The 12,015-nt window shown below is 47.7% G+C and overlaps 1 protein-coding gene across 2 annotated transcripts in view; it reads left to right on the top strand.

The window, feature by feature from the left end:
- Positions 1–12,015, top strand: part of LOC134352664 (RAS guanyl-releasing protein 1-like) — a 194,884-nt gene that overhangs the window by 157,045 nt on the left and 25,824 nt on the right. For both annotated transcript variants that reach the window (XM_063060016.1, XM_063060017.1), the window contains exons 9-11: positions 929–1,204; positions 4,515–4,595; positions 10,869–10,973. In XM_063060016.1, the coding sequence (XP_062916086.1) occupies positions 929–1,204; positions 4,515–4,595; positions 10,869–10,973 (462 nt within the window). The remainder of the gene's footprint in view (positions 1–928; positions 1,205–4,514; positions 4,596–10,868; positions 10,974–12,015) is intronic.

The raw sequence follows: 12,015 nt of genomic DNA, 5'->3' as shown, positions 1-12,015 counted from the left end.
GTCATCCTTCTGTATGGAAGACGCCATCAAGCAGGAAAGAGTAGGGAGGACGATTATGAGGAAGACGGTGCCAAGGTTTGTGGAACTAAGTTACGGAGAGAGGTTGAGCAGGTTGGGAATTTTTTCATTGGAGCAAAGGAGAAAGCGGGGTGACCTTGTATAGTCATGAGGGGTATAGACAGGGCAAATGCACTCAGTCTTTTTCCCAGGGCTGGGGGGATCAAGAACTAGAGGGCACAGGTTCAAAGTGAGAGTAGAGAGATTTAAGAGGAAACTGAGCGGCGACTTTTTCACCCAAATGGTGGTCCATTTGTGGAGGAAGTGGTTGAGACAGCTACATTAACAATATTTAAAAGATATTTGGACAGGTACATGGATAGGTAAATAGCCCCAATGCCTTGTGGGCAGCCTCGGGAGAGACAAAGGCTATGGGAGTAAACCCAGACAGCAAATCCGGAGTGGAGCCCCTAAGGCGGCTGGACGTCATTGACCATCCTTCTGGCAGCTCCTGCAGCCAAGCTGATGCCAAACGTATTGCTTCATCAGCTTTCCTTTGGACCACACTGGTGAGGCCGAGAGGGGGATCTTGACGACTGGGCATCTCAGGATCTCCATACCTTCCACCCAGGCTTGTGATGATGATCGTCATCACCCAGTGTCCTTCAAGACAGACGGATTTCAACCAACCAACATAGATAGGAAAGGTTTAGAGCAGGAGTTCCTTACGTGGGATCCACGGACCCCTTGCTTATGGTCCATGGCATAAAAAAGGGTGGAAACCCCAGGACTAGAGGGCAAATGGGACTAGCTTAAGGTGGAACCTTGGTTACATGGAGCAGATGGTCCGAAAGGCCTGTTTCCATGCTATCTGACTCTATGTACCAAAGCTGGACATCTCCAGTAATGTTGTTCTTCTCTCCGAATGCAGGCATTGAATGAAATGACGGAGCTGCTGTCCTCGTGCAGTAACTACGGCAACTACCGTCGTGTCTTCAGCGAGTGCACCGGCTTTAAGATCCCCATCCTGGGGGTCCACCTGAAGGATCTGGTCTCGCTGAACGAGGCGCTGCCAGACTTCATCGAGGACAAGAAGATAAACCTGAGCAAACTGCAGCAACTGTACAGCCGTATCACCGATCTGACGCAGATCCAGAACTGCACGCCCCCATTCGAAGCCAACAAGGACCTCGTACATCTCCTTACAGTGAGTCTGCCACGTTGCTTTTCAACTGGACCATCTGCTGGAGTGGCTCCATGGAGTAGGGAAGGGTGGTGGGAAAGGGGAATGGATGATGTTTCTCCCCAGCAATCCCTTTCTTCCCATGTTGTTGCTCCAGATTCCAGGATCTGACCTCTTTTGTGCCTCCTTCCAGTCTGAGGTGGGCTGGTCACGAAACAATGGACAATCCCAACCACCCCAAGCCAAGGAAATATTCTGGACAGAGAACTATAATCTAAATCCCTCTGAGACATTTTTAACCAAATTATTTGTTCCCACTATTTCCAAGATATTCCCTTTGTTATCCCTATCCTGGACACAGTTATTTTCCATCATTCCAATTCTGATGAAAGGTCCTGGACCTGATACACTATATCTGCTCCCCTCTCCACAGATACTGACTGACCTGCTGAGTATTTCAAGCAAAGGATGCTTTAACCCAAAACCTCTGAATTCTGTGTTTATTTCTGGGGACATGCTTGTTGTTCAAAAATTTCCAACCCAAATGTTCTGCAATTTTCTGAAGCTCCAAGAACAGAGATGAGGAGGGAATCTTCGCCAGAATGTGATGAAATTGTGGAATTCATTGGGTGTATTTAAAGTGGAGGTTGACAGGTTCTTGATCAGTAAGGATGTCAAAGGTTATGGGGAGAAGGCAGGGGAACGGGGTTGAGGATAATAAATTAGCCATGACGGAATGGCAGAGCAGACTCGATGAGACGAATGGTCCGAATTTACTCTTTTGTCTTATGGTCTTATGGTGTAACGTCAGGATCTGGTCTGATGTCATCCCGTGAGCCAGCTCCAGGTGTTGGAGGTGCTATGCCAGGATAAGACGGTGATTGACAGAAGCCGGCAATCAGCCTTTCATTGTTAAAATCTTTTTATTGATACATAATCTTCTACAGCTTTAAAATGGTACAAGATTTCAGCAAATTGGTATATATTCAGTCAATAAAGCTGAAGAAAAAAAACTTATCAAAAAAGAATAATATATAATAATGAAAAAAAATATTTTTATCAAGAAAAGAAGGAAAAAGAGAACCCCAACTACTAAAAGAAAACCCCCCAGTAACTACAAAAGAAAGAAAAAGAAAAAAGAGAGGGAAAAAAAACCATTAGGAACCAACTCCTGGAGCAATACGTCTTACAATCATCTATATAATTAAAGAAGAAAAATCATCAACCGCCAATTCATATATAAAATAAGATTGGAAGGAAACCATATAAATTAATTCAAATTAAATGATAATATTTGGCAAAAGAGCACCATCTTCTCTCAAAATCGAATCGAGGATCAAAAGTTCTACTAATTTTTTCCAAGCTAAGAGATAACATTACTTGAGAAAACCCTTGAATTAATGTAGGGCCAGAGGTATCTTTCCATTTCAATAAAATAGCCCTTCTTGCCAACAATGTGACAAATGCAATTACATGTTGGTCTGAAGATGAAATACCCTGAATATGATGCGGAACTGTTCCAAATAAGACAGTCAATGTATTAGGTTGTAAATTAATTTTCAGAGCGTTAGATATTGTAGATAATAAAGATTTCCAAAAAGATTTTAATGAAGGACATGACCAGAACATATGTGACAAAATGGCTACTTCGGTTTTACACCTATCACAATAGTTGTCTATGTTAGGAAATATTAGCAAACACGCCGCCTGCTGTCTCGATGTTTCAGTCCCCTGCGACGCCTCAGTTGGCGAGATTGGCGAGGAACCGGGTCGTCTGCAGTGGCACTTCCCAAGGGCACACGCCTTCCAGGCTGTTCCTGGAGACAGCAAAGCACCGGGCCGCACACAGTCATTCTGAAAACCCACCGCTTGCGAAGAAACATAGGTTCACTGAGAACAAGCTGATCCACAAACCCTCCAAATGTCAAGATTCTAGATTGTTTAATGTCATTACAGATACAAAGGGGAATGAAATAATTGATACTCCAGGTCCAATGCAGCACAAAAACAAGACACACTAAGATAAGGAACACTATAATAATAAAACATAATAAATACGGTATAAATATGTAAGATTACTTATATACCCAGGTTTATTGTATGTTCATGAAGTGACGCTAGGCACAGGAGTGTGTACATAAGGTGACTGACAGGAAATTATTACAGCAAACAGTGGTAGTTGGGGAATGCAGAGGGGTGAGTTAGTGGGTGGAGGTGTTGATCAGCCTTACTGCTTGGGGAAAGCAACTATTTTTGAGCCTGGTGGTCCTGGTGTGGATGCTACGTAGCCTCCTCCCTGATGGGAGAGGGACAAACAGTCCATGAGCAGGATGGGTGGGATCCTTCATGATGTTTCGGCACGTTTCTGTACATATATATCAGAATCGGGTTTTAAATTGCCGGAATACGTTGTGAATTTGTTGTTTTGTGGCAGCAGAACATTGCAAAGCATTGTAATAAAAAGTATAAATTACAATAAGGAGTGTAAATAAAAATATAAATCAGGTAATGCAGAAAAGAGAGAGAAAAATTTTGAGGTAGTTTCCATGGTTTCATTGTCCATTCAGAAACCGGATGGCAGAGGGGAAGAAGCTGTTCCAGTGTGTGTCTTCAAGCTTCTATATCTCCTCATTGATGATAGCAACATCCTGGGTGACGGGGGTCCTTAATGATGGATGCTGCCTTTTTGAGGCACCGCCTTTTGAAAGTGTCCTGGATGCTGGGGAGACTGGTGCCTATGACAGAGCCGGCTGAATTTACAACTTCCTGTTGCTTTTCTCGATCCTGCGCAGTGGCACCTCCCCCCATACCAGATGGCAGTGCCCTCCACGGCGCATCCGTAGGAATTCGTGAGTGCCTATGGTGACATACCAGATCTCCTCAAACTCCTAATGAAGTACAGCCACTGTCATGCCTTCTTTGTAACTGCATCAATAGGCTGGGCCCAGGATAGATCCTCAGAGATGCTGACACCCAGGAACTTGAAACCGCTCCCCCTTTCCTCTTCAGATCCCTCGATGAGGGCTGCCATGTGTTCCCTCGTCTTTCCCTTTCTGAAGTCCACAGTCAATTCTTTGGTCTTACAGACGTTGAGTGCAAGATTGTCGTTGCGACACTGCTCAACCAGCTGATTTATCTTGCTCCTGTACGCCTCCTCATCACCGTCTGAAACTCTGCCAACAATAACTGTGTCGTCGGCAGATTTATAGATGGCAATTGAGCTGTGCCTAGCCGCACAGTTGCGGGTGTAGAGAGGGCGGTCCTCGTCTCCATCAATCAGATACAGTTCCAACTCAGGAAGGTCTTTGTTGTAATTGTCACCCGTTTCTCCTAGCTCTCTCTTGACCTGTACTACACCGAGGATGAAATCTATGAGCTGTCTTACACAAAGGAGCCCAGGACTCATCGAACAGTGGTAAGTGATCATAACTCTGATGGGTCTGTGGCAAGGACCCCTGGAAACTGCTCCGCACTAACTTGGCTGATCTGACTGCAACCTCGTCTTCACTGCCCCCTCTGCCTGAGGTATCCTCACACCCCTCACTTGTCAAATATCTATTCGTCTTAAAAAAAGATTTCACCCCCCCGCCCCCCGCTTCAGCGAGAGCTCCAGACTCCTGCAGTTTTCAGTGGGTGTTCTTTTAGTTTTAAACAGTGGCCCCCCAGTTCTGTATTCTCCCACACCCAGCCTGACTTCCCCAGGACCCTCAACCTGTCGACCACCCTTCCAACTCCTCAGACGCTGCTAAACCTGCCGAATTCTTCTGGTAAATTGTTTCCCCCCTCACCCCCTCAGGATCAGTCTGATGGAGTGTGAGCGGAGGGTCATATTGAGTACAAAAGTGCTGCTGGGCAGCAGCGGGCTGATTCCACACTAGCTTCCAGTCATCCCATAAAACTTGGATAAACCACTCTCCGACCATAGGGAAATCCCAGTGGTTTGACTTCTGGCACCCCGCCCCCCCCCCCAACCACCCCGGGTGCTAATTTACGCACCGTGGCTGCAATCCCATTAAACGAACCTAGGTTCTGTTTCCAACACTCCCTGGAAACCTGCTGGGTCCACTGCAACGGTTTGGAGTTTGATGCTCTCTGGCTAATATTTTATTTAATTATATTTTGGTTTTATTTCAAAGGTTTCAAAGGTACATTTAATGTCAGAGAAATGTATACAATATACACCCTGAAATGTTTTTTCTTCGCAACCATCCACGAAAACAGAGGAGTGCCCCCAAAGAATGAATGACAGTTAAGCGTTAGAACCCCAAAGTCCCCCCCCCCAGCTTCCCTCCCTCCTGTGCGTAAGCGGCAGCAAGCAACAACGCTCCCTCCCCCCACCGGCAAACAAAAAACATCGGCACCCACCACCAAGCCCTCAAGTGTGAGCAAAGCAACAGCAAAGACACAGACTTGCAGCTATTCCAAAGACTACATTGTTCACCCAGTATTCGACATACCACAGGCTCTCTCTCTCTCTCTCTCGCTAATGAGGGAGAAAGAGGTGTCTCCATTTCACAGCGAGAGGGGAGACATAACAAACAACTTGCTGGTTTATGAAGTTAAAAGTCTGTGGCATCACTTTTTCCAAGCACTGTGCCCAAAGATCTCGGGTCTCCGGGCACACAGCCAGAGATCTTCCATCTCCCACGACACCCCGGACTGCCGGGACACCGACCTTCAATCCGCCCGTCTCCAGAGCCACGAAAACCCGGTCCTCCAAAGTCAGGCGAAGCTCTTAGGCCGAGCCCCTGGCGTGCCGAACAACGGCCATTCGTGAAACCCCGAGAGTGGGTCCCACTCCCACAAAGAACCGTAGTCAGCATGTAACTCCAGGTCATGATCTTCAAAAGAACCCTGAAAAGGAAAAATAGAGATATTAAAGATGGAAATAGAGCTGTTCTGAAGATGCAAACAAAGGAGTTGCTGTCAGGCGCCATTAACCCTCCTAAGCTTTGGAGATACAGCGTGTTTAGAGATACAGTGCAGAATAGGCCCTTCCGGCCCTTTGAGCCATGCTGCCCCAGTAACCCCCCAACAAACCTAATCGCGGGACAATTTACAATGACCAGTTAGCATACCCGCTGCGTGTTTGGACTGTGGGAGGAAACTGGAGTTCCCCGGGGAAACCCACGCATTCCACGAGGAGGACGCACAGAGACTCCTTACACGGGACGCCAAGATTGACCTCTGAACTCCAAAGCCCAGAGTACATGAGAGGCATAGATAGAGTAGACAGGGAGTATCTTTGTTTCCCTAGGGTAGAAATGTCTAATACCAGAGGGCATGCATTGAAGGTGAGGGAGGTAGGTTCAAAGGGGATATGAAGGCTGGTTTTTCACTCAGAGAGTGGTGGATGCCTGGAATGGTGGTAGAGGCAAATACATCAGAGGCTTTTAAGAGACGTTTCGGCTGGTGGCGTAGTGGCATCAGCGCTGGACTACGAGGCGGAGGTTCTAAAGTTCAAATGCAGCCGGCTCCCCCCCGCGCCCGGCACGCTTTCCATCCGTGCGGGGTTAAGAGCTGGTGATCTCTTTGAAAAGAAAACTCACCCGGCAGAAGGCAATGGCAAACCACTGCTGTAACTTGCCTCGTACGCGAATTCCAACTACGTCAGAACGGCGTGGGAGGAAGTCGTCCGCTACCTGGAAAAATTCAGGATGCACATGGATGTGAGGAAGATGGAGGGAAATGGACATGGTGTAGGTAGGAGGGATTCGTTTTTAGGGTTTTTAAAAAAATTTTTTTAGCTGGTTCGGCACAACATTGCAGGCCAAATGGCCTGTTCCTGTTCTGTACAGTTCTACGTAATAGGATCATGCAAACCGCTACTCTACCGTGGCGTTCAGTAGAGGGAAGTATTCCTCTGCGGTGTCCCAGTAGGTGGAACTGGCACCTCCAAAGACCAGGTTCGACCCCGAGCTCTGGTGCTGTCTCTGTGGAGTTTGCACATTCCCAGTGTTCTATTAAAACCCCATTATGTGTCTGTTGGACTATTACTACAATATCATCAGTCCGACAGCGCCGCCAATCCAGGTGGGTTATTGGAGGTTCCGTGAGTAGTGGTTAAATTTCTAGCTCGGCTCAGAAATCTGAGGTGCAAGGGGGCTTGGGAGACCTTGTGCAGGATTCCTTAAAGTTAATTTACAGGTTGAGGAGGTGGTGAGGAAGGCAAGTGTAATGTTAGCATTCATTTCAAGAGTTCTAGAATGTAAAAGCAAGGAAGTAATGTTAAGGCTTTATAAGGCACTGGTGAGGCCTTGCTTGAATATTGTGAGCAGTTTTAGGCCTCTTATCTTAAAAAGAATGTGCTGAAACTGGAGAGTTCAAAGAAAATGAAAATGAGGAGCGTTTGATGGCTTTGGAGCTGTACTCGCTAGGATTCAGAAGAATGAGAGGTGACCTCATTGAAATCTATCGAATGGTGAAAGGCCTCGATAGATTAGATGTAGAGAGGATGTTTCCTACGGTGGGAGAGTCTAGGACCAGAGGACATAACCTCAGAATAGACAGGTATCCTTTTTTGAACGGAGATGAGGAGGAATTTCTTTAGCCAGAGAGTGATGAATCAGAGTGGAATTCTTTGCCACAGGCTACTGTGGAGGCCAAGTCTGTGTGTATATTTAAACCAGAAGATTATTGATTCTTGATTAGGCAGGGCAAGGAGGGATACGGAGAGAAGGCAGGAGATTGGGGCTGAGGGGGAAAATGGATCAGCCATGACAAAATGGCGGAGCAGGCTCGATGAGCCAAATGGCCTAATTCTGTTCCTGTATCTTATGGTCTCAGTATCCAGAACGATTGGTCCAGACACTGCCCCCGCCTCTTTCTGACGGCAAGAGTTCCAACGACTCATGACCCACAGCAGTGCAGTGAGGAAGGAGCCTCATACAGGGGCTCTGCCTCTCTCTCGCTCTGCCTCCCTCTCTTTCTCTCTCTCTACCACACGCTCTCTACCTTGCTTTTTCTCTCTCTCTCTCTTTCTCTCTCTGCCTCGCTTTCTCTCCCTCTCTCTCTCTATCTCTCTCTCAATAACCAAGAGCAAAACAGCACAGATGCTGAAAACTTAAAATAAAAAGAAGAATCTGAAGTTCTAGAAGCACTCAGCAGGTCAGGCAGCGTCTGTGGAGGAAGAAGCTGAGTCAGTATTCCATGTTAGTGTGATATGATTATATCGACCTTCAAAGTTCAAGTTCAAAATAAGTTTATTATCAAAGTGCATATATGTCACCATGTACAGTCCTGAGATTAATTTTCCATAATAGAATAATAACCATAACAGAATCAGATGAAAGACCACACCAATTTGGGCTTTAAACCAGAGTGCAAAAGACAACAAACTGCAAATACAAAAAGAAAGAAATAATAATAACAAATAAATAAGCAATAAATATGAAGAAGATGAGATAAAGAGTCTGTGAAAGTGGGTCCATAGGTTGTGGGAGCAATTCAAGTGAAATTGAGTGAAGTTATCGTCTCTGGTTTAAGATCCAGAGTTATTAACTGTTCCTGAAGCTGGTGGTGAGAGTCCTGATGCTCCTGGATTTTCTTCCTGAGGGCAGCAGCGAGAAGAGAGCATATCCTGGGTGGTGGGGGTCTCTGATGATGGATGCTTCTCTCCTGCGTTGGCATTTCATGTAGGTGCGCTCAATGGTGGGGAGGGCTTTACCCATGATGAACTGGGCTATATCCACCACTTTTAGTAGGATTTTCCATTCAAGGGCATTGGCGCTTCCATACCAGGCTGTGATGCGGCCAGTCAGTATACTCTCCACTACACACCTATACAGGATTGCCAAAGTTTTAGACGCCATGCCGAATCTTTACAAACTCCTAAGGAAATAGAAGCACTGCTGTGCTTTTATAATTGCACTTACGTGCTGGTCCTCTGAAATAATGACATTGAGAAATTTAAAATTGCTGACCCTCTCCTCCTCCGATCCTCCGATAAGGACTGGCTCATGGACCTCTGGCTTCCTCCTCCTTGGTCTTGCTGATATTGAGTACGAGGTTGTTGTTATGTCACCGCTCGGCCAGGTTTTCAATCTCCCTCCTCTATGGCATTAACTGAAAACATCCTCTCATTTTCACTCCCCACATATGCTGCCTGCCCTGCTGAGCGTTTGCAGCATTTTTATCTTTTATGTCAACACACAACATGCCTGGCTCAACACACCCAGCGCACAGGGCGAAATCAGAAACAACAGGAAGATCAGAGCTGTTGGTTAGATTAATTAAACCCTGGTATGTTTCTAATATGTCACCTTGGTGATACCCTTTGATGTGGCAAAGAGCCTTGCAAATTGAGATTGGTGTAGTACTGTTGTGGTTGTGACGGGCCGTCAGACCACTGGAGCTAATGGGGAGAGAGCAGATGGAGGGGATGTCTTCTGGTCCCTGCCTTTCTGGTTGTTCCTGAAGGGTAAGGATCATTTATACCCTCTGGAGTTCACGGACCGTGGGTTGGCTCACGAGTCCTACACGGCTCCCTTGTCCATTCATCCCTCTCCACTGATCTCCCTCCTGGCACTTATCTTTGTAAGCAGAACAAGTGCTACACCTGCCCCTACACCTCCTCCCTCACTACCATCTGGGGTCCCAAACTGTCCTTCCAGGTGAGGGGATACTTTACCTCTGAGTCTTTTGGGGTGATGTACTGTGTCCAGTGCTCCTGGTGTGGGTCCTGTATATCGGTGAGACCCAACGTTGATTGGGAGACTATTTCACTGAGCACCTACGCTCTTTCTGCCAGAAGAAGCAGGATCTCCCAGTGGCCACCCATTTTAATTCCACTTCCCATTCCCATTCCGATATGTCTATCCACGGCCTCCTCCACTGTCACGATGAGGTCACACTCAGGTTGGAGGAACAACACCTTATATTCCGTCTGGGTAGCCTCCAACCTGATGGCATGAACATCGACTTCTCGAACTTCTGATAATAGATTCTCCCCCCACCCCTTTTCCCTCTCTCTACCTTCTTTCCTTGCTGCCCATCGCCTCCCTCTGGTGCTCCTCCCCTCTTTTCTTTCTTCCCTGGCCTTCTGTTCTCTCCTATCGGACTCCACCTTTCTCCAGCCCTGTATCTCTTTCACCAATCAACTTCCCTGCTTGTTACTTCATCCTTGCCCCCACTCCTGCTGTCACCCACCACCTTGTGTTTCTCCCTCCCTCCCCCACCTTTTAAATCAATTCCTCATCTTTTTTTTCTCCAGTCCTGCGAAGGGTCTCAGCCCGAAACGTCAACTGTACTTTTTTTTCCATAAATGCTGCCTGGCCTGCTGAGTTCCTCCAGCATTTTATGTGTGTTGGGTGAACAATAGTTTTTTGTTGGACTGCAGATCATGGTCTCCCTTTGGGGTCTCTGCGATCGCTTCCTGGGTGGGTGGTGGGGGCTGTTGCCTCCTGCTGACATAAGAGGGGGAGAGGAGGTGTCGATGCTTTGCTGCTGCTTGTGGGAGTTGGCAGTTTTGGGGTTCTAGCATTTTTCTGTCATTCATCCCTTGGGGTTCGCTTCTGTTTCGAGGATGTCTGTGAAGAGTAAGAATTTCAGGTTGTATATTGTATAAATTCTCTGATATTAAATGGAACTATTGAACCGTGTGTGTGTGTGTGTGTGTGTGTGTGTGTGTGTGTATTCTAGCCACTCCTCAGCCTCCAGCACTGCTGACGTGCTCTGTCTTTGCTTCCAGACGGTGCCCCCTTGCAAACCCCCCGTGGTTGTTGACTGGGCGTCGGGGGTGGCCCCGAAGCTCGACGCCCTGACCATCAGCAAACACGTCCGGCAGCTGGTCGACGTAAGTACCTGAGCACCCTCCGCGACGTCGGCGTCACTGAGTGGCAGGTTCACTCGGCGGGCGGGAGGACGGGGGAGGGGTGTGAATACGAGGGAGACAAGATTCTGTTGGCGCGAAACGAGGAGAAGTCGGTGGAATTTGGTGAGCCCGGCTGCTGATCTCCTTGTACACCAACAGCAGAGGCCTTTCCGCAGGGGGACACGGTACAGAGCTCGTGAGCCAGCTTTGGTGAACCCCAAACACCGAGCGAATCAAAGGCTCTCCCTCTCTCTCACCATGGGAGCCATCTTTCACCATCTCAGCTCTCAATTGTTGGATGGAGGTGCTCTGGGGCCTTCAAAGTGGTCCCCTCCTCTGGTGGCCTGCGTGGTTGCCCTAAATCCCTGGTGGTCGCCATAGTCAAGGGAAGGCCTGCATATGTGTGTCTTCTGCAGTCCCCTGGTCACTGAGGTTCTGGGCTTCGGAGAGACTACAGCCTTTGTCTCACAGCGGTGTGGCCATGAGGGCGGTGTCTGATCATCTCTGTTCCTGCCTCTGCTCTCTTGGGCTTTCCCTGCGTCAGCTAGGATCGACAAGCTGTTGGTGATCCGGGGAATGTTTCTGCCAGAGTCCTGAGGGTGGCTTTCCAATCCATTGTAGGTGAACCTTGAAGGGTGGAGTCGTCACAAATGATGTTACTATGGGTTCGCAGGGGTGACTCTGCGGGACACCTGGTGGCTGCTTCATCCCAGTGCTTCAGAGATTGCCCTTCGAGTCATCTCAACCACTGCTTTGCCGTGATCCAATCTCACCAGCCTCCTCCATCTCCAAAGCCCGCCAAGCCATCCACACCCCTCCACCTCCACACTTCGGAACATCACCCCACCCCTGGCTGCGGAACTTGACGAGTTCCCTGGAACTTGTCAGCAGACAGTATGCAAAATTATGAGGGGCATAGATAGGGTAAATTCAAACAGTCTGTGGTTGGGTGAGACTAGAACTTGAGGTGATGGGTTAAGGGTGAAAGGTGAAATGTTCAAGGGGACCAATTTCATTCAAGGAG

This window comes from Mobula hypostoma, chromosome 10 (assembly GCF_963921235.1).
Source record: "Mobula hypostoma chromosome 10, sMobHyp1.1, whole genome shotgun sequence".
NCBI classification, from domain to species: Eukaryota; Metazoa; Chordata; class Chondrichthyes; order Myliobatiformes; family Myliobatidae; genus Mobula; species Mobula hypostoma.
The sequence above is the reverse complement of the archived record's forward strand: the minus strand, read 5'-3'. Positions and strand labels throughout refer to the sequence as shown.